The 25743-nt window shown below is 37.2% G+C and overlaps 1 protein-coding gene across 4 annotated transcripts in view; it reads right to left on the bottom strand.

Moving 5' to 3' along the window:
• Window positions 1–699: 699 nt before the first annotated feature.
• The window catches only part of LOC133616218 (kinesin-like protein KIF23), a 26423-nt gene continuing 1379 nt past the window's right edge, over window positions 700–25743 (bottom strand). The window contains exons 2-23 of one of the 4 annotated variants that reach the window (XM_061975378.2): window positions 21958–22024; window positions 21083–21211; window positions 20653–20758; window positions 20430–20566; window positions 20101–20213; window positions 19816–19986; window positions 18808–18920; window positions 15564–15685; window positions 15277–15379; window positions 14637–14716; window positions 14430–14549; window positions 13467–13605; window positions 13091–13252; window positions 11777–11943; window positions 8616–8789; window positions 8154–8348; window positions 7596–7892; window positions 6635–6868; window positions 6385–6473; window positions 4251–4308; window positions 1407–1447; window positions 700–1289 (exon numbers count right to left, since the gene is read on the bottom strand). In XM_061975378.2, the coding sequence (XP_061831362.1) occupies window positions 1274–1289; window positions 1407–1447; window positions 4251–4308; window positions 6385–6473; window positions 6635–6868; window positions 7596–7892; window positions 8154–8348; window positions 8616–8789; window positions 11777–11943; window positions 13091–13252; window positions 13467–13605; window positions 14430–14549; window positions 14637–14716; window positions 15277–15379; window positions 15564–15685; window positions 18808–18920; window positions 19816–19986; window positions 20101–20213; window positions 20430–20566; window positions 20653–20758; window positions 21083–21211; window positions 21958–22024 (2833 nt within the window). In that variant the 3' untranslated portion in view covers window positions 700–1273. The remainder of the gene's footprint in view (window positions 1290–1406; window positions 1448–4250; window positions 4309–6384; window positions 6474–6634; window positions 6869–7595; window positions 7893–8153; window positions 8349–8615; window positions 8790–11776; window positions 11944–13090; window positions 13253–13466; window positions 13606–14429; window positions 14550–14636; window positions 14717–15276; window positions 15380–15563; window positions 15686–18807; window positions 18921–19815; window positions 19987–20100; window positions 20214–20429; window positions 20567–20652; window positions 20759–21082; window positions 21212–21957; window positions 22025–25743) is intronic. The other 3 variants (XM_061975380.2, XM_061975379.2, XM_061975381.2) reach the window with 3 other exon arrangements.

Consider the following 25743-nt stretch of genomic DNA (forward strand, 5'->3'; position numbering starts at 1 on the left):
CATTACTTGTTGCTTTCATGAAGTGACAAGTTTCAGGGCAAATTTCAGAGAAAATTGAGAAACTAGTTAGTATAGCAGTTTTATTTTTCAAGTGCTTTGTACATGCAGGATAAACTGCTCTCTGTGGCTCCATAAAGTTATAGGATTTTAAAATGTTGCAAAATAATGTATTATATTTCCTTAATGTAGTACAACAAGCTCAGTGATATTATATTCATTTTCAAATTTAAAAAGTAATTATCAATAACTTTTTTGTATGTTTGGTCATTTTCAGCCAACTCAACAAATGAAAATTACAAAATAATGTGGGCCTTAATTTTATATAAAATATAAGCAAATTATATTTCCTTGGAGTCATTATTACTCACATCTCAAGTAAACTGAAGTTTCTTTCTTGCATTAATATAAAAAAGACCCCAATATTTTGACATAAAAGCAATTTAACAGTCTAAATGTCATTCATGAACATGTAAAATGTTTTACAAGAATGTACGCCATTTATTTGCTCAAAATTTGGTCAAATTATTATCTTTAGCGTGTATTTTGAAGCACAATTTGCCACGGAGCACACCAGTCATCTTTGCACTGGCATATGCATTGAACTGATCACTGACTGTATAACGCACACAGACTTTCTAAATATCCGCAGTCAAAGTAATGGAGCTTGAATTATGCTATTTGCGTTGATAAAAGAGTACCGGTAATGCAAACAAGGCGTTAAATTTAACAGGCCTATATAAAATATATTCTCATATGTTTTGTAAATTAACACATCTCAAATTGCACTTTGTATGAATAAATTTAATGCCACCAAAAAAAAAAAGTAGGCTTATAACGTGTTTTTCTGCACATTTACAGCACATGGATTTTAACAAAACCTATCAAACAGCTTCATATTTACAGTTGCTTTTTTATGAGCAGTTTACTAAGCAGTGGTGCAAGAAGTGCACCAACGCACTTTACATTCAAAAAGTATATCTTTTCTAATGCTGTACTATCAATTTGGGTGGCAGTGAAAGGTTGAGGTCATTTGTTGAAGACTTCTAGAGTAACATTATAACATTTGGGGTTCTCAAAAAGAAGAGAAAAAGGAACCCGTTCCAGCAAAGTGTAAGTCTGTTGTTTGATCATGGTCATTTTTGTGCTCAATGCCCTAAAGTTGCAATCTAAAATGACATGATCATAGATATTTAAAAAAATTGCATGAATCCTTCTAGCTTCAGTAAGCAAACAGGCAGGATGCTATGTTGCTATGTCGAAAAAAAGCAACACATCAAGGCTTCCTGCGTCTGAAAGAGAGAGAAACAAATTAAAGCGTAAAAATAGATGTAATCTAAAGATGCAAATCAACAACATAGTACGGTAACTAACAAAGAAAAACTACAGTACAGAGTGCACATTCTTACTTTTGATGCACAAAGGTCCTACTTGTGCTTGCAACAGGAGCCTGTCAGGAAAGAAAATATCATTAATTTTCTTCAAAGTGCTAATTAGAGACTTACAGTAGTAATTTTAATCGACACTACTCATTTCATTCTCATGGCATAATCATAATTGGTTAAATGACATAAGAGCATACAGAAAACAATTCAGTTGTCATTGAAAAACATTTTTAAACTGAAAAGAAGATTAAGAATAAATATCAATATACATTGTTTTCAGTTGCGATTCCAGGGAATCATTTGACAGTTGTTTTAAGGATTCACTTATAGATATCTGTGGGCACGCATGACGTCACCACGCAGGGTGCCGATCAGCACCACAGACGTTATTATTCACGAGAAAGGAAGACAGCATAGCAACTTGTAATACTTGAAAAGTGGATATTGCAACAAATTGAGAAAGTACTCCTGCAAACTTTAACAGGCAACATTGAACAACGGATTTTCGGTCCCCTCCAAGACAGAAGTGAGTAAACACCAGCAGCGGCGGTGGTGGTGGTGATGGTGGTGGCAAAGCCAACAAGTCTTCTGCTGTTAATACTGCAGGTAACTAACCAACCAACACTGGCAATCATGTTATAATATGCTATTAATAACTGTAAACTTGAAATGAATGTTTCTCATGCAATACATGACGAGACGCCGTCTGACCGGCAGTTTGAATGCCTCCTTCTGTCTCTGAGGCGTTCTCCACAGCTTCAGAACACTGATTAGTCAAAAATATCACATATGCTTCCTTAAAAAGCAGATATGATTAATATTCTGCAAAATAGTAGTTCATTTTCCAAGTTGATATTTGAAAAATTGCAGTGTACAGTTCTACTTTAATTGCTTGTATTTGTCTTTGATGTAGTTGTACTTACTTTTGAGCGCTTTTAAAAAAAATAAAACTTTTAATTTCCATGTTTAAAAATATTAAACATGTTCAGTTTCAGTTTTCAGAAACATGTTAAACATGTTAGCATTTTTGTGTAATTGTCATTAGTCACAGAATAATATGTTGTATTTTGTTTAGTACTAGAATAAAATATTTTCTATTATAGTAGTTATTTTTATATTAATTTTTTATTTTTTTTCTGGCACTCCATCGAGGCGTGGGTCTCTCAAGACCTCACTGTTGTGTTTGTATACTCATGTTTTTCAGGGTTTCTGCAAGTATCAACAAGTCTAATTTTAACTTTTGAATGCCTTTAATGCCACTTAAAATAAATACAGTTCCCATGTCCTACTGCAGCTAGTTATTATATAGAGTCAAAAGCAGACAGTTGTCTGTAAGACAAAATTGTAAGCATTTAACAATGATAATCTTCCATCCATCCATTTTCTACTGCTTGTCCCTTTCGGGGTTGGAGCCTATCGCAGGTGCTCTTGAGCAGAAGACAGGGTACACCGTGGACAAGTCGCCACCTCACCGCAGGGCCAACACAGATAGACAAACAACCAATCACACTCACATCCAATCTTGAATACTTAAAAAGTATACATTAACTGTTCCTCTCTAGCAAATTAGAATTGGCACACAAGTCTGTTTACGTATTTCACTGGGAGAAGAAACAGGTGAGGGAATCTTATGGGGTCAGGGACAGGAGGCCGTTTGACCATCGGTTGGTGACGCTCCAGACACGATGCTCCAGTGCACCCGCCCTCAGTCATGACTGGTGTGAAAAGAATGGGTGGCAGAATTGGAGACTACTTCTTGTCACTCACTTGAAATGTGTACACCAGTGGTTCGCAAACCTTTTTCACCAAGTACCCCCTCAGAAAAACTTTGCTCTACAAGTACCACCTTGATGACCAACATTAAAATACAGTAGCATAGCAGGCCTAAGTATTCATTAAAAACAAGGCAAGTTCATTAAAAAAAATAAAAATTGTGAGAGACTCATATTTTTGCAGTGTTTAAAGTACATGGGCCAGACGTGGCTGGCAAAGAGGCCTGGGGTCTGGTACGGTGTAGTTCCTTGAGCACCTCCTTTTTTTGCATTCTTCAATATTTTTGGCCATTTTAAAATTACACACAGTTTGAACAGTAACACTGTGTTGGAATATAGGAGTATAAAACACTGTACTTTAATCAAATGAGTGTTTGGCGTACCACTAGAAAGAGCCCTCGTACCATTAGTGGTACACATAACACAGTTTGAGAATCCCTGGTGTTGGAAATTGGTAGGCAGTGGTGCCAAACAGTTGGCTCCATCCTGGAATATTCCGACACAGATGCACGCACTGCATTTTTAAGACCATCCCAAATCATATTTAAAAGACATTATATGAGATTTTAAGAGAATGTTTGATATTTTCACGGTGGCAGAGGGGTTAGTGCATCTGCCTCACAATACGAAGGTCCTGAGTAGTCTTGGGTTCAATCCCGGGCTCGGGATCTTTCTGTGTGGAGTTTGCATGTCCTCCCCGTGACTGCGTGGGTTCCCTCCGGGTACTCCGGCTTCCTCCCACCTCCAAAGACATGCACCTGGGGATAAGTTGATTGGCAACACTAAATTGGCCCTAGTGTGTGGATGTGAGTGTGAATGTTGTCTGTCTATCTGTGTTGGCCCTGCGATGAGGTGGCGACTTATCCAGGGTGTACCCCGCCTTCCGCCCGATTGTAGCTGAGATAGGCTCCAGCGCCCCCCCGCGACCCAAAGGGAATAAGCGGTAGAAAATGGATGGATGGATGGAGGATTTGAGACTTGAGGACCCCACAGACACTATGTATGTATTAAGAAATTTGTGGACTGAAAAGATACATTTAAAATGTTACGGTGAAAAAATTGTTTTTTAAAATTTTTTATTAAAGAGAAAATGTACCCGGTTTTCTTGATCCTCTTCATCTTGCGTCTCTGAAGAGTCAGATCTCCTCTTGCGACTGAAACAAGAAAAAAAAGGGTCAAATAAACACCTTTCACCATCAGAATGGTTGCATTGACTCGTCCATAAAGTGAACCACAATATTGGTACACCTGGGGAATACACATTCAATAAGCCTCTTAGATATAAACAGTGTTTCCCACAGACCTATGGTATAGTTGGGTTACAGTTAAGATTAAGTGTGAAAAGTGATTACACACATACAATACTGTATGGAGCAGTATCAACAAGCTGCATTCATATAAGGTCATATTTAGGGCATAACAGGTAGCACCAAATCCATTCACTAAATTTATTCATGGCGGGCTACCACAAATGCGTGTATGTCAGGTCTCTGCAGATTTCAACAAGTCAAATTTAAGACTTTTTAAGACCATGATGAATATAATGTAAGACCATTTCACATTCATAAAAACAAAAGTACAAAGACATAAGGAAAATTAGAGGGACAGAATGAATTGCAAGTATGATAATTCACTGCTCTTTCACACTGGAAAACAAAATGGTTAAACCAACTAAATAAACCAGAAGACTATTGTAAACTAATTGAAAAAAAAATATTAGCAAACATATCAGCAATTTTACAGATTTGCCATAAAATGGTTTTCTTGCAAAAGGTGCGGTGTGACAAGTGTTTTCATGTAACAACCAGAACGTCAGCAATGGTAGGGTAAAGCACAAACATATTGTCTGTGAAAGAAACTGTGAGCATCTCTGCTAAAGCTAAATGGTTAACTTTTGCAGTGTTTTTGCAGCTGTCAGAATTGAGAAAACAGATAAAAACATATACAGTACTACTATTGAATCTGCACAAAGTTGTGAAAAACAAAGTGCAGACAGAGAAATTGTCTAAAAAGAAAAAAGACGATTATGGCTTGCAAGCTTTAAACAGTATTTGGATGTGAATAATGTGCTCAGCTAATTTTGTATCTGGTATGTATGAATACATTTTTCCCTATTTTTTGTGACTTTTGTGAAAATATATTGCTAATAAACAAGGACTACTTTTTATTTTAGCAGGACAAGATGACATTTGCAGATCTTCCTTGCTTTGCTCATCCCACCAACATTTGCGGATCTTCCTTGCTTTGCTCATCCCACCATAAACGGAGTGTAAACACTAAACAGACAACCTTTACAGCTTTTAATGTCAGTTGCTGTATAAACTTGGGAAAAAAATTAGGAATTAGCTGACCTGAAATTATTGGAATAAATTATAAAAATAATATAGGATAGTTATGTTTTTTAATAGCTTTACTGCTGTGAATACACTACTAGTAGCGAGAAATGAGCATGTGCTTACTGTATGTAATAATATGATTTCACCTGTAAACATCTCATATTGATCTCCTTTGGCAATTGGTGCCACTTTACCCAAATAACACTCCTTGGGGGGGATGTTGTATAGTTGTGCAAGTGTTTGTGATGTTTCAGCATCTTTTAACAGACTTATCCTGGATTTTTCACTTTTACATTATCATTCTGTTGACTTTCACCGCAATGTTTACAAACGCTTCCCTCCTTGAAGGCTCCACATCCAGGTTCTAAACACTATGCGTTTACATCCACCGGCTTTGACCATTCATTAAATTGATGTTTCTGGAGCCACAAATCGTTGGACTTGCGCTTGCACATCTTATGCAAGTAATTCGGCTTTGCTGTGGGCTTTCGTTAAGTTTTGCCGGCTCCCACGCTAAGCTGTAACAACACACCGTGCACAGCACACGAGGTGTTGTGCGATTAATTCAGACTAGACAGGACAGGTAGCCTAATTTAGTTCCGTTTTGTAGTTCCGTTATAGCGTCCTCAAAAATCTAAACAATTAAAAGCAAGACTGAAGTTTATGCATGTTTTAAATAAAAGTAATGTGAATAATTTAAAAAAAAATTTTTTTTTTAACCTTTCCAAAACATATCTAAAGACCTTTCAGGAGATTTTCAGACATTGTAAGGTCCTAAATTCAAATTGTTGGATTTAAGCCTTTTAAGACCCCCATGGATACCCTGGTATGGGAAACTACTGACATGTTAATGCAGCAAAGTTTATTATATAGTTAATAGTAGCAATGTGTTACCTTGGTCTAGTTGGGCACTCCTGTCTCAGTGTCTCAACATCAGTAAACTCCACCGCCTGGCCGCCACCTCTGGTTTTAAAAACATTCCCCTGAGGATGTAAAATAGCAGTATAAAAAGGACAATACAGAAAGAAACTTGATAGGAAAAAGGTGTCCCTTCCAAATCTGAAATGGGAAACAGCAACCTCCCAATCATGCAACATATAATGGAATCACTGATCACTCTCATCGAACAATCCTTTCTTTTTACCTTGATCAACTTGGTCGCAATCTCCCCATCGGAAGCAAGCTCTTGATGTCTAAGCACGTACTTGTGGCATTTAGACAGAGCTTTCCCGCTCGGAGTGGACACTTGGATTGCATTGGGTATGATTGGCTGCATGACAGTGTCTAGATCAACATTAGAGGGTGGTTTGTGATCTACCCATTTCTCCCCACCAGCGGAGTGTGATCGTCTGTGCACCGGATTAATTTCCCGAGTCACCTGATGATCCCAGTGCAAAGAAAACAAACCAAGACACAATTAAACTTTGTTGGGGTTGGTTGCCAACAGGAGAGCGTTCATGTGCATATAACATAGATGTACTGCTGGAAGTCATAGAGAGATTGTGTTTTAAAACCTGTTAGCTGCACTGTTCATTGTGTACAATCAAATCTCTACCAGAGCTTGCCAGCCTGAATTTGTCTTCAACGTAATCAACCCAGAATTAGCTTAAGGTGAGAATATAAATATAGACTTTATGTGTGACGGTTCAAGCAGTACATTTATATAAGAAGTGCATGTGAAAACACCCACAGAGAGGAAAGCTTTGCAGTAGTTAGGTAGTTGGCATGCAAAGACAAAGCAAAGCAGAACTGCATTCAAAATGAAATCAGAACAAGTGCAATGCAAAACTGATTCTGCAAAGTTGCCTCCTATTGTAACTTTGTATTTGAAGTAAATTTACAGTATAAACCTGTTGCAAAAAATCCAAAGGTAAGTTTGAGAAGCCAGGGAAAGTCTCCAAGCAAGGTAAGAGTACGGTACTCAAGTTCGGATGCAAGTCTATATTATGACAGTGTGTCATTCAAACCAAATAGGACTGATCTGAATGTCACACGGCTGCAAAACACTACAGGATGCAATTGTAAACTAAAAGATGCTAATACACATTATGGCCGCCACTATTAAAAACAAACAAAGGATATCTAAGAGACTAGCACACACTAACCCTTATTCCTGCCTCTAGGTCTAGTTCATTGACGAGACTGCTTTCAGTGTCTGCGGCCCAGAGTTGGCCTCTCCTGCGACCCACGCTGCTGGCGCCATGGCATGGGGCGGGAGTCCGGCTCCTATACTGTGGGGTCTCCACTTGTCTAAATAGAGCACCTGTGTCTACAGGGCACCTCTGCTCCCACTCAGAGATGGAGGAGGCTACTGACGGATAAGATGAAGAGGAGGCGGGCGAAGTGTCCTGAACTGCACTAATCCTGCCTTGGCTTTGATGGGAAGGAGTTTGTCTGAAGTCCTGAAAAGTGATGAGGGAACGAGGCCAAAGCATTGTGTGTTAAGGCACACAGAAATATGTCACACACAAAAAGATGCTGCCTCCGGATTCAGAGTTATCATAAATTAGTGGCAAGCAAATTTAATCAAGTAGTAAGTGTGTGTTAAAAGTGTGTTTTATTAAAATAAAAAATATACATATTTTAAACAACTTTAAAAAAAATAACATTGAAATGTTTATTATTGTGATATTCTTGAACTGGCTAAAAAGCACATCACTCACCGGTTGAGGTGACGGCGATGAGGATCTCTTCTGGCCATGGTTGCGATCTCTATCCCGTGAGGGTCTTTGCGGTTTTTCTGGAGGCTCTGAGCCACTGCTGCTCTCAGCTACAATGGCTTGGAGCTGCTTTAGCTTTTCATCTTGTACCCACAACTTGTTTTGCATCTCCAGCTGCTTGGCATTCACTCGTCTCTTCTGTACCACAAACGACCCAATGAAAGAAGAGAATCAAATAACGTACATAGATAGATGGCAGCTAACTTGCAGTTTATATCAACTTTTTTATCAAGTTATGGTCAAACAAGAAAAAAAAACCTCCAAACTCCAAAGACAACATGTAAATTAAAAATGTCAGCATTTTTTATGCTTTGAGTCAGCTGCGGCACATATCACATGGCGTTTCAATGCTCACGACCATAGGTATTTTGAAATAGCAGGGAATCTATTGAAAATTCCACATACACATTCTTTCTCCCACTTGAATTTGGTGTCTGTGACCATGCCCTGCATTTGCTGCTCCATCCGTCTCCGCTCAGACTGTTCCCTGTGGAGCTTTTGTGCTCGAGTCTCCAGCTCCTGCTCCAGTGAGCGTTTGTCATGCTCATACATGTCAGTCGTCCTCTGCAGGATGTCAATCTAGACAAAAAAGAAAGACTGATCAGATATGATATAACAGCCAATTTAGCCCATATATATAATTTGTATTCTATAGTCAATCAAGACTGCTAAACCAGTTGTTCTCAACATAAACTAATTGTTGCATAATTCAACTCCTAAAAGCAAAATAGATTTTGGACAAATATTGAAATGGGGATTAGTTTTAGTTGTTTATTTAAAACCATGTAATTTAATATTCATTTGCAAAATGTGATTTGATGATGATCTTGTGATCCCTTAGGTTGAGGAAAGGTTTAGCAGAACTAAAATGAAATTGTCGAATTGACAGGGCTGCACGTTTTTGAGAAAAAACCTGATATTGATATCTCTCTCCAAAATTGTGGATTCTCTTGGCGATATTAATATTTTATACATAAACATAAAACTGCGAAAACAAGTGAATACTGTCAATCAACATACTCTTGTCTCAAGGTGCCACATACAGTATTAGAACAATATGCAAAAATCTACGTTAAAAAATATTTGGCTTTATGCAGAGAGACTCAGATTTTGACCACATAATGCTCTTAAATTGAAGAAATAATCGATAAAAAAATAGACATTGTTTATAATGTAATTTAATTACCGGTATACTTTAAAATATGAATGGAAGTAACCATTTAAAAAGGACAAACATTTATTCTTCATAACTCTAGAATTGTTTACCAATATACTGTGATTGGAAGGTAAATAACTATATTACCCAAAATAAATAAACAAAAAATAAAATGGACTCAATTCTGCAAGCCACAATATATACTGCACATCTTAAACTGCTTTTGTTTTGTCACTGTAAACGAGGTCGATTGTTATCTTTTGGTTTATTGTCATCTTAGCATTCTTGCTCGTACATTCGTGTTAATGGACTCATATTGCCCATCCGATTTGAAGCTGAAACATTACCACAACATTACATTGGCTTTATAAATCTTTTTTTTTTTACTTCTAATTTTTGTTATTTAGCTGCACTTCTCATTAGTGAGTCGCGAGTAAGAAGGGTAGGGCTGGGCGATTATATGAACGTGATAGATGATCACAATTAATTTGAGTTTGATCACAGTGATCAGCTGTTTACCATAATTACCTTAATCAAACATGGCGGAAATGTCTGTCAGAAGACACCAAAGCAGTAAGTAGTAGGGAAGCAATGATGCTCAGTATTATCCTGCGAGCTACAATCCGCAACCACCCCTGTCCACACTCGCGAAGGTCAGGCTCCTCCACGACAAAAATAATGTTCAATCAGCGTTGTGCCTTTTCCCCCACAGTTGGAAGTCTGTATGTGCTTCCTGTGTTTTTAAAGCTGGCGTCCCGATCTCTGCCCACCAAGACAAAGATTGTGGATGACTGAAAAGAGGGCTCACTGTGTTCAGTTAATTCTACTGTTTAATTAACACGTTCAGGTGCTGAGAGCGAGTGAGACGTTTTTCTCTCTGTTTGAAGTGAGATACGAACAAACACAAGGCTCAATAATTCGGACTGGCAATGTCTGTCACTCAAATACCAGTGATGGCAAAGATAAAAAACAAAAAACCCTCAGCTTTGTGCTGCAACGTTACTGCAATAATTAAAACATTGATGTCAATTAATCGTGCAGCCCTAATCAACACAAAATGTCCTGTATGATCTCACAAACTGGTTTAGTTTTTTCTGAGGTAGAAAAACACGCAAATGAGAACTTTGCTTTGTTCACTTTATGTAAGACTGTATTTCTTGCATTGAATCAACTTGGAAAGAGAAAAATAAAACACCATAAATTCGACTGACCGTTGACGATGGGCAAAATCAAACAAATCCGATTTGACTATGAAAAACCTCAATCGAAAACGCACCGAGAAAGCATAACAAATATGTTACAAATCAACATTCTTAAGTTGTTTCTTTAGATCACAATATGGAGCCGCCTGCAAGTGCTTTTAGATAAGGTAGGATCAGCACCTGCTCGTAAAGAACAGCAATAACGGCTTTGATTTCCAACTCTAAAAGTCTCCACTAGTTTTCTAAATTGTCACTTTTTTTTATTTTAAGACAAGCGAAACTCAAGGGTTCTGGTTAGGGTTGTCACAACATCTCGCCATATTATAATGTGACGATATTTTTAATTAGGGATGAAACAAAATGGAAATGTCATATCCGGGTTATTGTGACTAAAGCTATCACGGTTATTCCATTCATCCATTTTCTACTGCTTGTCGCTTGCGGGGTCGCGGGGGATGCTGGAGCCTATCTCAGCTGCATTCAGGCAGAAGGTGGGGTACACCCTGGACAAGTCGGCACCTCATCGATTATTATATTCATAAATATAATTTTTTTAAGTGATCCAGGAACATTTTAAAATGTTTCCTCGTCCAATGATTGTCATAGTTTTCTTAAAAGCAGGGGCTCAGGAATTGTGAGCACCATCTCAGCAACAGTTCTCATTCAAAGTGGCGCTGACTTTATTAACTTGATTGGTCAAATATTGTGATCTAAATTAATTGATCTATTTATTTTTTATTATTAATTATTACTTGGTAATAAAATAATCTTGGATGGTGCTATGAGCAATAAGAACGAACTAGCAAATGTCTAATTATTTGAAATAGCCAATTCAATTTTGCTCCATTCACAGTCCAACACATGATCCTTAAACTCCTAATAATGAGCTATTTAACTTTATATGGATAATTGTGGGAAGAAGGACACTGGCGTGGAACTCTGCGCACAATTAACTGCAGTGTGATCTCTAATGAAAAAAAGCATGCACAGCATGCTTTTATAAATTTTAATTTATTTTGCTTACATAGATTCTGAGGACAGTGTGTATGCAATGTTTTACGAATCAACGCAGTTTTATAAATGAGGTTCTAGGCTCGTAATGTATTAGGGCGAACATGTAGTATCCATGTGGCGGTCAAATTCATTTGTGGAGGCAATGGATGGGAAATATGATTATCTGCATATATTAATTAACCAAGAGAGAATACCTTGTATTCCAGGGTTTTGGATTTTTTTTCCATTCTTTCAAGCTCCATCTTTTGACTGAAGATAACTTTATCCTTTTCGCCCAGTTTACTTTGCTGGTCATGGATGAAATTCTCCTTCGCGCCACACTGACTATCAAATTGCTGAAGCATTGACCTCAGTGTATAGGCTGCGGAAGAAAGCACAATGTCAGTAAATAATCTAGTGAAGAAAAAACATGATTAGCCCTGAGCAGACAAATTTTGCTGAAGTATATACCGTATATATATATATAAACACATATATAATTGCTGATAAACGATATTGTCAGCATTATTTTAAGACCAATTTAAGCACTAATATATTTATAATATATAATAACGTAAGTAACCCTGTAAAATGGAATAAAGTTGTATTTATTTTTAATATCTTTTACAATTGTAATTGGATGTCATTAACATTTAATATCCTAAAAAGGTAAAAAAAAAAAAATGGACTCTCAATCTCTGTTAGCTAAAACTGCTCTTCAACAAATATTGAAGATTATGAAGTTCAGTTTTTTCCCCTAGTTAGAAAAACTGGGAAATGTGTTTGTTATTGTCCCTGTCAGATACCACAAATTCAGCATACTGGCTCGCTCGTTCATGTTGATAAGACTAATCTTGCTCATTCGGTTTAAAGCTGAAATATTACCACCCACAACGGGACATTTGGCTTTGCAATCATCTATTTTCCTTCTAATTTTTGTTACTTTATAGTGATTTGTATTTGCGATAAGCAAACTATCACTACTCGTGTGTGCAAGATAGCAGTACCGCCTCCACTCACTGAGACAGATTGTGGATGATTGACAAGAAGGGTAACTTTACACCGTTATTTAATTCTGCTATTGAACTAAAACACTTAGGTGGTGAAAGCGACAGAGTAAAACGTCTTGTACCCTGTTTGTAAGGAAGAGACAAAAGAAAACACACACAAACATTGCAATTTATCAAGCTCATTGCAAAGTTATCGAGCTCATTTTCATTTGGCATTCGATTAATTGACTTATTATCACCCAGGCCTAAATGGAATAGAATATTAGAAGGCCATTAGATTCAACAGCTGCATAGAACTATTGTTTGTGTTTTCTTTGTTTTGCTTTTTGGCAGCAAACTGGTAAGGTTTAAATAAAACACTCTCTAAAGGCCATTACTACCAAACAGTAAAATCTAACTTGACTCCAAATAACTTTGAATTAAAATTATATCCATTTCTGATTCCCATTTACATCAATAATAAGCTGATTAATTGATTTCCAGATCGTGAATTCCAATGCTATGTTAATGTTTCTTTACCAGTTTTGTTGAGTTGCTCGGTTTTCAGCTGGTGGATATGATGCCTTCTCTTCAGAACCTCAATCAGGCGTGGCAGCGTCTGATCATCTGACGGATCGATCAAGTCACAAGGAGGCAGAGGTGGAAGGCTTTCAATAAATTGATTCAGCAGAACTGGGTCATCTACAGAGGAAAACAAACTCAAGAAATTATCTGATTTGGACATTGGTCAGGAGATTCATTTTCATACACAGGCAACAGAGATTATTTATGAATCAAATCACACTGAATCCGATGTTACAAAAGAAACCTCCATAGCACTATACAGTTCTAAAATGGATATTCAACATACAATACAGGATGACAGGACCTTAACCATTGAGTAGTAATGACTTACCAGCATTACTACGACCTGCTTGGTCATCCCTGAACACTTGGTTTCGTTGCCTCCGTCCTGCAGCAAGACCACATATGGGCCTGTCAACTGGCCGTGCAACTTCCACTTCCTGTGTCATCTCTGCAAACCGCATTACAAGCTGCAAAACAAAAATACGATTAAGGTCTCGAACAAGAATAATTGAACAACTTGATCTTGCTCCGTTGGACAACATTGTGTTACGGGTTCGGCTAAAAATGCTTTGAACGACATACATGTAACAATAGACGAAATCGTTTAATGAGTGTCGGATGACTTCTTGTCAATTAGAAGCTGAAGCGTACATACAGAAGTGCGTGGATTAAAACACACTGACTCAGCCATTTACTTGATGCTGGAATTGTTACATCTTACACAAGAATGGCCCATTATCCTCGCCAGGACTAGCCATTCCAGGTCTAGATTGGCTGTCAAAGTGTACCAACTCGTCGGATTACGCTCTCATAAACTTTCAACAGCACTGAGACGAGGAAGCAGCTCACTAGCCGGTGATGTCAACATAGGCACATAAGCTAGCGATCACGGCGCTGCTATAAATAGTTTGTCTGCTTTAGCGCTTATAACAATATCACTAATATTTGGTTAATATTCAAGTCAAAGCATGTAAATGGAGTAGTGTATGCGGTTTTATGGGCGGAATAGATCTTCCTTTGGTTCCAATGTAAGCGGAATTTTATTTATGTATATTTACGAGTCAGAATGCATTAAAAAAAAAAATGTAATTCAACTGTCTTCACGTCTTTCATAATGATTGTGAATAATAAACTAAATTCCCCAAAAACTGCAGTTCCCCTGTAAGTGTGGAAGAGTTACCTAATGTGGTATATATTTAGTTGACATTTAGTATTTCTTGAAATTTGATTACCACAATTGCACTTGGTGGTTTGAACGCAAGATAACAGCAACAACTAGAATATAGATTACCATAGTTTCCTCATAATCATCAGCCTTTGGGTTGACACACACAATCATTTTAACCTTTCCTTCTCCATCAAAGTAGTTCTTAAACAGATGAGTCACTTTAGAGTCCCTGTATGGCACCATCTGCAAGAGAAGGGCGTAATGAGAGTAAAAACTTACCCTTATCCAATGCCACAGCATTACTAAAGGGGAGTAAAAATAGATACCAACCTTATTTGTGCCACACATTTGGTTCTCTCGTAGGACTTCCATACATGTGCGCAAAGTCATCAAAGACTGGTTTATATTACCTGTTGGTAATAAACATATGACACGTGTTCTGTAGAACCATGAACTATGGGTGGGCCATACTGGAAATGTTGGTATTGATCTGATATACAGGGCTTGTACCAGTGATATTGATACTTAAACTTGAAATGTTATCATCTTTGAATAATTTTGGAAATATGCCTTTCGTTAGTTCATTATGATTATGGGAACACAGGAAAACAATTTTATGCAAAAAAAGTTTTTATAACTAAACACAACAATCCAAAACAATGTAATAGTATATAAATATAAAACATACTCCCTATTACGTTCTAATACACAAAATTGTTTTAGAAAAAAGTCACAATTGCAAAATAACAAAAAGCAACATTGTAAAAAAAAAAATGTTTACATTCATGCAGATATTTGTGAAAAATAACATTGGTAGGGAAGGGTGGGGCAAACAAGCCTTAGTATCGATCACACTAGAATCGATCAGATACCAATAACCATGTTGGTATCATCAAGACTATCGTTATTTGGATCGATATGCACAGCCCTACCACTAGCCTTTGTCATTCTCATGCTGTAACAGACTAACCCGCTTCACGCAGACGGCTCCCCTCGGCTCTCGTTCTGCTGTTGCGCTCACTACCTGCCAGGTCAACCAAACACAGCTGGCTCACGTTTACCTGGTTTTTGTCCTAAAAAACAGATTTAAAAACAAAATTGTTTTAATATTGACAAAAACAAGCAAACTTAATAACCCTAAAGTCTGCTTTTTTAATCAAAGCTTCATGTTTCTATTAAGGGAAAAAACATTTTTGAAATCAAACTTTTAGATTTTTTATGTGAATATATTATCTACCGAGAAACCTTACACATTACCTGCATAATGTGATCTCCATCAGCATCTAGAGGTGCCTGAACGAGTTTTAAAGTGAAGACACTGTGGGAACGACTGGATTCGCGGTTCAATTGAGTGTGTGCAATCCTTCTTTTCTTTTGTCCTAGAAAGAGCATTAGTCACATATTAAACAAAAGCACAATCTTTTGTCATAATTTACCCAAAAAGTTTGCAATTACATCGTTAGTGCTTTAAAACCCAAGGTAAGCTAACTTTTTGAAATTTGAATGAAATATGGTTTTTACATTTGTATATCTAACACTGAAGTTATGAAAATATTTTAAGATAATGAAGATATTGACAAAAATAATAACCCAAATAACCTAACCCACATGCAAAAAAAAAATCTTCCCATAAAAAAGGTATTTTTACCATGTTATACATATTTACAATATCTTTATTGTAAATATTATACACCTTGTATGTACAGTCTATACACATGTTGCATAAAAGTTTACTTAATTGTTTTTATATAGATTATGCGTAATACAGTATACATTTATGCTTAGTTGAGTTGACTATGTGGTCATCAAATTACCGGAAATATGGACATTTTCAAAAATAGGACAACTTCTTGATTTCATACAGAACTCTAATACTAAACTCCCTGGAAAAAGTAGGAGATATAATTTTTGGGCCACTTTCAAATCACAAGTACAGTTATTAACAAAACATAAAAAATGTAAGCATTATTGGTGCCGGAAAACAATTGATTCATAATTAATCGATTTTGATTCGCAATTGTTATATATATATATTTTACAATTCTGAAAGGATTCATATTTTTTTTTTCAAGAATTGATTTTTAAAATATGTTTAAGCCATCTGCATCATAAGTAAGCAACCATTAGGAGCTGCTTTGAAAGGCGTTTATTATCATCCATCCATTTTGTACCGCTTGTCCCTTTTTGGGGTCGCTGGAGCCTATCTCAGCTGCATTCGGGCAGGGTTTACCCTGGACAAGTCGCCACCTCATCGCAGGGGGCACACACACACACACACACACACACACACACACACACACACACACACACACACACACACACACACACACACACACACACACACACACACACACACACACACACACACACACACACACACACACACACACACACACACACACACACACACACACACACACACACACACACACACACACACACACACACACACACACACACACACACACACACACACACACACACACACACACACACACACACACACACACACACACACACACACACACACACACACACACACACACACACACACACACACACACACACACACACACACACACACACACACACACACACACACACACACACACACACACACACACACACACACACACACACACACACACACACACACACACACACACACACACACACACACACACACACACACACACACACACACACACACACACACACACACACACACACACACACACACACACACACACACACACACACACACACACACACACACACACACACACACACACACACACACACACACACACACACACACACACACACACACACACACACACACACACACTACAAGAATCTGTTTAAATCATCGAATTGAGAGTTGTTGTAAGAGTCACATCTTTAATGAGTAAAAAATTTTTAAAAAGGTGCCATATGTAGTAATGTGGCCAGAAATGGTAGTGCAATCCGGTCAAAATTATGTAGCCTCCTTCCACTCTCCATGACTGAGGTTGCCAGATACGCAGCCGAATCCGAATCCTACTCCAAGGAACTTCAAATGGCAATCGACGAGTCCTACGCTGTAGGTTTCTCTTGTTTATGCTTCTTGCAAGATGGTTTATTAAGTAATTATGCCACATTTTACTGATGTCGATTAGCCAAATATAATTATAAAGTTACGCAGCAATATTTTCGTCGCGAGTCGGGACAGATTGTTGGCATTACCCAGCTAAGATGTCTAGTTTGACCGCACGGACCACCATCGAAATAATTATATATAATAACATATTATATGTTATATATCGCATAGGCCTACTTTGATGGCAAGCCAAGGCCAACAGTAAAATTACCGCCACATTTCGTTCAGCATAACTCCATGTTGCATCCAACCTGATGCACTGCATTCTCTTCCATGTACGCCATCTTCAGTGTAGAGTGCAATTCAATGAGCCAACCCACGTTACACAAAAACCACGTTACGCATAAATCATATAGCCTACTACCATGTCAATACACGAAGTAGAAAATCCTTACATTTAATGCATTATATTGTGCCAAGCAAATAGCACTCCATATGTGCCCAATGCACATACTGTACCAGAAACCGGAATTAGCCGTGCTAATGTTGGAAGGCATTTCCTCAGTGTATCAGCATATTGAGAACGAAATAGGCACTGACACTACCCATATCCACATAGGTTTTATTTGTCGAAAATATATGTTTCCCTGTCATTTGGAATACACATCGACATACAGGCTAACAGGTATATATTTCCCCCGTTAGCCTATATGTCGGTGTCTCATTGACCGGAATAGCATGCTAAGTAAGCATTACACTAGTGTGATGATGCTTCGCCCCTAAGCATTCGTTGCACGAACATACTAGCTTTGTTAGACAAGGTCATAGACTGTATTGAACAATATAGTATACATACGAAATGTCCATTTACATTTATTACAAGTAATAAGAAAACGTAAATGCCTGACTTATCTATCAAGGAGGAAATTAGCAAGTTTGAAAAAATCTTCCCCGCCTTCAATCGTCTCTATCTTTCAAAGACATCCCCGATACAAATCCTTGTTTTGTTCCTGGCTTTGTTATGAATAAGTTGAGAATTGTAATGACGCCTTTTAGATTCACTAAAGTCTGACATGTTTAGTAACTTTACCAGTGGCAGTAGCTCGACAAAGAGGGTGGTGCGTAACTGGCAACCTGGATGTGACACACTCACTGACTTTCTAATTGGTCAAACAGTGGAGGGCGGGCCATCAAAATGAAAACAATAATATTTTGGGGCTGTAAATCTAATTTTGAAATGAGCAAATCCTGGCTGAACTACTGTTATCAGTTATAAAATGTATTCGTAAAAAACATGATTTATTAATGCTTTTTGACATATCAGGGCCATTTAATGATGACTTGACATGAAATTATTACATATGGCACCTTTAAGCATTGAAATTGTTTCAGGAGAAGGAATCAAACCAATTCCATATTTACCCCTCCAAAATACTTCAAATGCCTCCTCTGTAGACTTGACTTCCACTTCTGTGCAGCCAGCTATGTACATGTTATGATTCTGATCTTCACGCAGTATCTTGGATTGAGGTGTTCTTAAAAGATGGAAAGGTTTACAAAATGTTAGTCACAAAATCAGCAATGGTACAGACGGTAAAAGGAGGCTGGATAAGGGAACACGAGTATGCAGTTCTCATTTCTAAAAAAATAAAAAATAAAATAAAAAGGCAAAATCAACTAAATGCATTAATCGGCTCAATCGTGCAATTGTTATAAACATTCCGATTTCAGCCTCATTCCCGCAACATACAGTTACATACAAGCTCAAGTCATTCCAGGAGTTTTGCCACAAACACAGCAGCAGCTCAAAGCCTAGCTAGTAAACCAGAATGACACAGATATTAATTCTAGTAAACTATGTTGCGTGGGATTAACTCAGCGCTCCTCAATTATTTTTTGTTACGCCTCCCTAGGAAGGAGAAAATAGGGGTTGTAAATGACATGAAAGAACTGGGGCCTCATTTTTTAAAGGTTGCACAGTCTCGCCATGTTTTGAGCTTGTTAAATAAAAAACAAGTCTTGCATAAAGAAACAGTCTTGCATTCAGTCATGTAAATAGGCGACTCAGAGTTCAGCAATACCCACAATGCAATGCATGTCCAAGTCACACTTTCAAGACCTATGAGACTGCGTACAAGTGCGCGTAGCATGGATTTAGAAATCAGATTTTTTTGCGCATGTACATCCTGAGGTTGAAATTGTGCTTCACGCAGTTTCATAAATGAGGACCCAGATATGACATCCTTGATTGCTATAGTCAAGCTAAGGCTACAAATGAAAACCTTTTAAGGACCACGTACACAAAATCGGTGTTCTTTACAGGCGTGCCTATACCAAGCCACCTAACAAAAGACACAATTATTTATTATAAGTGACAATGTGGGATTTCATTGTGAAATAATGTTCTAACTGTGAAAACATATCTCTTACTTTGGCCTGATTGGGTCAAACGGGATATCTTCGAGAAGATCATAGATGTAGTTATTATAGATCTCAATGTAAGACACAAAGATGCTGTAACAGCAGTCTTCATCCACATTGTCAGCTTTGCAAGCCTCTTCTGGACTGATCATGTCTGCAAATTCTGGGTCAGCTTTCTGTCTAAAAAAAACAGCAAAAGAACACAATTAAAACATTCCTAATGATCGGTTCAGTAAATAGTTGGCTGCATGAATTGCAGACAACCAAAAAAGCAAAGCAAACAGTAGGTAATACCTAGAAGAAGGCGTTTTTGGCACACAGGGTTGAGAATCTCGCTTCTGTCTTTCCAGAAGAGCATCCACATCATTCTGGATGTCTATTCCATTTTTGTCATCTGGCTTGAAAACCTATGCAAAATGTTGAACATTTGAATTGAAGACTTATTTACATAATTTGACATAAAACACCCCAAACAAAGCACAAGTTTCTCAGAAACTACTACATTAAAAAAATGAAATGCAATACATGTGCCTCCACCTTTTCTGTAACTGAAAATGTCCTGAAAATATAACTAGGATATGCAGGTATTTTATGATTTTTTTTTTTTTTAATGTAGGTCTTACAAATCTTTTAGCTTGAAAGGGGCCGATACTGTTGAAGAGTATGTCGAGGGAACGTGGGAGGAGTCCACCTTCTCCAGGTGAGCCAGTCATGGTGAAGGTCTTGCCACTTCCTGTTACACCGTATGTAAACAGCAAACCTGTAAGAAATCACAACATTTCTTTCATAAGACAGGAACATAGTCATAAAGTAGTTTAACAAGTGAAGATGTTTAAGAGTTCCTACCATTTTTACATTGAATGAGGTCCTCTACTAACGGCTTGGCGACATCCTCAAACAGCTCCCTTTGAGTAGTATTAATACCAAACACTTTTTTAAAGGAGTACTGCGTCTAAATAAAAAATCATCAAAAGCATAATTTAAGTTACATTGTTTTTTGATTCAGTTTGTCCAATAAACCATTGTCATCTAATGTACATACAGACACATTGTATTTTAAGCTGCAATTTAAATGTATCTTTGAATTATGTAGTATACTGCAATAATGCATCATATTGTGACTCAAGTATCGTAATACGTATGGGATCGTAAAGTGCTTGCCATAATCCTGCCCTAGGTAATACACACATTAATTGTAGTGTGACCAGAGTTTGACTTATGTTTGGACATCGGTGCCTTTGTTGTGTAGTAATTTACATGCATCCTTCACACTTACCTCTTTATATTCTCCATTGCGGTTGGCTTTAAGACCATCAGGAGCATGCAACTGAATAGTAGTGTTGCTGATCATTTCAATACAACATTCCTCATTCTCTCCTCCAAGTGGGCGTATACGGCAGTACACCTAAAAAAAAAAAATATATATTGCAAATTATATTAAATTATATATATGATTTTCTTCAAAAAGTCTCAAAAATGTATACAGTACATACATTTAAAACAAATATGTTATTAATTAGTATTTACATAATATTCTTATATCGCTATATTTTTAATTGTTGCTGCTTATTGTACTATGTATTTTGTCGAGAATGTTTCAAGTGCTTAGAAACTAGAGGTGAGAATCTTTGGGCACCTCACAATTCAATTCCGATTCCGATTCAATTCAATTATAGTCAGGGAAAAGTTGCCTGTTTTTCTGCAAACAGATTTTTTCTCAGTCATCATATTATACAGGTGAAACTCCTAAAATTTGAATATTGTGTAGAAGTCCATTCATGTCAGCAATTAACTTCAAATGTGAAACTAATCTGTGCTATTAACTTATAACATGCAAGCCTGTATTTGTTATAATTCTGATCATCATGGCTTGCGTCTTTTCAAGTTTTTCTCGCCATTTCCAGGCCCTAAATGGCTGTCAAAGTGTGCCAACTTGTCAACATTTTCAAAAGATATATCATTATACTTTTGGAGAGAATGAGCTATGGTTTTATTTGCATTCTGGGAATGCCCATCTTGCAGACATACTCAAAATGGGTAACAAAAGTGACTGTGGCACAAAAAATATTATCTACTGCCTGGAATATATTAGACTATTAGGAACATCGGCACTTCAGAGCAACACTGAAGTAATGAGGGGTCTTCACTTACACCAACAGGATCTTTCTCTGCATGGGATGTCTTTTTCAGCCCGTGCCTGCGAGGCGTCTTGCCCTTCCTAAAAGTAACCATAACAATAATGAGATACATAATTGTCCAACAATCTTACCCAAAACAACATTGCATCTTCCGGGTCACATACACTCGTAGGACTTTTCTTTCTATGGCAGATTTTTGAAAAAGCTCACGGAGATGTGCTGCATTTCAGACGACGTCAGCTAAATGAAAAAATCAAAACAACCCCTTTGTTGAGACAGGTTATGTTTTGATGATTTTCACTCAGCTATGCATCACCTGGTTACGCTCGCATTTGATGACATCCTATACAAGGATTTTAGTCCATCAGTGTGGTCAGCGTTTGCACTTGCTTCAGTCAGGACTAAAAACAACTAGAGACCCTTCTCTAGGGGGACCTCGGTCCTCATGTTTAGTCCGGTCCTGGAATGCATTCACCCTTAGCAAACAGACATGAGTTGGTTTTAACTGGACTAAAAAGTGAAGAGTGTGAAGTTTGTGAACGCTAGGGTTGCACAATTTTGAGTGCTTTTTCTCTCCAAAATTGCGATTTTTATATTTGATACATATTAAATGCATATAAATGAGAAAATAACGAGTGAAAGAATACATTTTACTTTTAGACCTTCAATCAACATCTTGTCTCAAGGTGCCAGGCATTGGAACGATACGCAAATATTTACTTTAAAATCATATTTGGCTTTTTGCAGACTGAATCAGAGCTTTTGGCTACATGTTTTTAAACTGAAGAAATAACCGATGAAAACAACAGTTTACAATGTAATGTAATCATAATATACAATAATAATGCAGGCAATTATTTTTTATTGTATATACAGTACAGGCCAAAAGTTTGGACACATCATTCAGTGAGTGTTCTTTATTTTCATGACTATTTACATTGTAGATTGTCACTGAAGGCATCAAAACTATGAATGAACACATGTGGAGTTATGTATTTAACAAAAAAAGGTGTTTTGAAATACAAAACATGTTTTGTATTCTAGTTTCTTCAAAATAGCCACACTTTGCTTTGATTACTTTTTTGCACACTCTTGGCATTCTCTCTATGAGCTTCAAGAAGTAGTCACCTTAACATGATTTTCACTTCACAGATGTGCTTGAAGCTCATCGAGAGAATGCCAAGAGTGTGCAAAATTGTAATCAGAGCGAAGGGTGGTTAATTTGGAGAAACTAGAATACAAAACATGTTTTCAGTTATTTTTCTTTTTTTGTTAAGTACATAACTCCACATGTGTTCATTCATAGTTGTGATGCATTCAGTGACAATCTACAATGTAAATAGTCATGAAAATAAAGAAAACATTGAATGAGAAGGCTTGTCCAAACTTTTGGCCTGTACTGTACGTCAGAATTAAGCTTGAAAACGGTCTGTAAATCATAATCGATGCAACATTTTGATCAAAGAACCACCACTACATGTTCTGTAGACCAGTGTTTTTCAACCTTTTTTGAGCCAAGGCACATTTTTTGCGTTGAAAAAAATCCGGCGGCACACCACCAGCAGAAATCATTAAAAAATTAAACTCAGTTGACAGTAAAAAGTCGTTGTCGCAATTGTTGGATATGACTTTAAACCATAACCAAGCATGCATCACAATAGCTCTTGTCTCAAATTAGGTGGGTGTACTGTCACGACCTGTCACATCACACCCTGACTTATTTGGAGTTTTTTAGTGTTTTCCTGTGTGTAGTGTTTTAGTTCTTGTCTTGCGCTCCTATTTTAGTGGCTTTTTCTCTTTTTTTGGTGTTTTCCTGTAGCAGTTTCATGTCTTCCTTTGAGCGATATTCCCCACATCTACTTTGTTTTAGCAATCAAGAATATTTCGGTTGTTTTTATCCTTCTTCGTGGGGACATTGTTGATTGTCATGTCATGTTTGGATGTACATTGTGGACGCCGTCTTTGCGCCACAGTAAGTCTTTACTGTCGTCCAGCATTCTGTTTTTGTTTACTTTGTCGCCAGTTCAGTTTTACTTTCGTTCTGTATAGCCTTCCCTAACTTTAATTGCCTTTTCTTAAGGGCACAAACCTTTTTTTTTATTTTTAGTTTAAGCATTAGGCATCTTTTTACCTGCACACTGCCTCCCGCTGTTTCCTACATCTACAAAGCAATTAGCTACCGGCTGCCACCTACTGATATGGAAGAGTATTACACGGTTACTCTGCCGAGCTCTAGACAGCACAGACACTCAACAACACATCATTTGCAGACTATAATTACTGGTTTGCAAAAAATATTTTTAACCCAAATAGGTGAAATTAGATAATCTCCCACGGCACACCACACTATATCTCACGGCACACTAGTGTGCCACGGCACAGTGGTTGAAAAACACTGATGTAGACCACCGGGAAGTGTTTGAAATGTAGAAAAAAAAATCATAAATTGCAGTATGATCATTACAATACCAATTACATGTTTGACTGGTCAACATGAGATACAAAATATAATTCCCAGCTTTTCTGGGCCTTGGATGAGAAAATAATTCAGCTTCAAATGTACTTACGTACACTTTAAACTGTTGGTAATAAGAGCTTTATGTGTATCAAATAATAGGCTATCATCATTTCTTTTTATTCCTTTCATGAAAATGCATATATACAAGCCACGTACAGTTCACACTTTCATTGTTTTTGTGTCTTATACATTTCTATGATCAGAAAGGAGCAGATGGAAGAATAATATTCTCATATTCATCTGCCCCCCTTTTTAACACAAATTACCGGTATTTTAGATGACTTTATCACTGTTCCTTCCACCAACACCCGAACTCCAACATACTTTTTAATTTTTGTTTAAGCATTTTCACAATGACACGTCCAATCAAAATCAAAAATCAGTTTGATATAATGCCAGTTGTCTCTTTTTGTAACTCTTTTTAAATTCTAAAATATTCTTAAAACTTTTTAAGTCTTTCTTTAGAGAATCCCATGCTATTACACCAGCAACAGACAAGCAAATTTGTTAGAGCTCTTGGATGTTTAAAGTCATACGGCCTTCTGTGATTCTTATCTTCAGACGTGAACACAAACAACTTTTGTAAGTCCTTCGGAAGAACTTTATTTCTATCTCTATTCTGTGTTATATGTTGCAGGATTGCGCCAAGTAAAATTCCTAGTTTGTAAACCCGTTCTCAAACAATGGCAATAAAAACTCTTCTGATTCTTAACATCACTAATAGAGTATGCAATTCTACAATATATTTTAGTTTAAATAATCCTGACCTAATGAAAAGTCGATTTGTGTGGTCTCTATATCCTACTTTAAAAACAATACGAATTGCTCTTTTCTGTAAAAGAGTTATGATTATACAGATTAATACAGTGTTTTTCAACCACTGTGCCGTGAGATATAGACTGGTGTGCCATGGGAAATTATGTAATTTCACCTAATTGGGTTAAAAATATTTTTTTGCAAACCAGTAATTATAATCCGCAAATGTGCCGTTGTTGAGTGTCTGTGCTGTCTAGAGCTCGGCAGAATAACCATGTAATACTCTTCTGTATCAGTAGGTGGCAGCAGGTAAATAATTGCTTTGTAGATTTCGGGAACATGGATTGTTGTGATCACAGTATGCGGGAGGCAGCGTGTAGGTAAAAAGGTATCTAAGACTTAAACCAAAAATAAATAAAATGAGAGTGCCGCTAAGAAAAGGCATTGAAGCTTAGGGATGGCTATGCAAAACGGAACTAAAACTGAACTGGCTGCAAAGTAAACAAACACAGAATGCTGGATGAC

The sequence above is a fragment of the Nerophis lumbriciformis genome, linkage group LG15 (assembly GCF_033978685.3).
Source record: "Nerophis lumbriciformis linkage group LG15, RoL_Nlum_v2.1, whole genome shotgun sequence".
In the NCBI taxonomy this organism is placed as follows: domain Eukaryota; kingdom Metazoa; phylum Chordata; class Actinopteri; order Syngnathiformes; family Syngnathidae; genus Nerophis; species Nerophis lumbriciformis.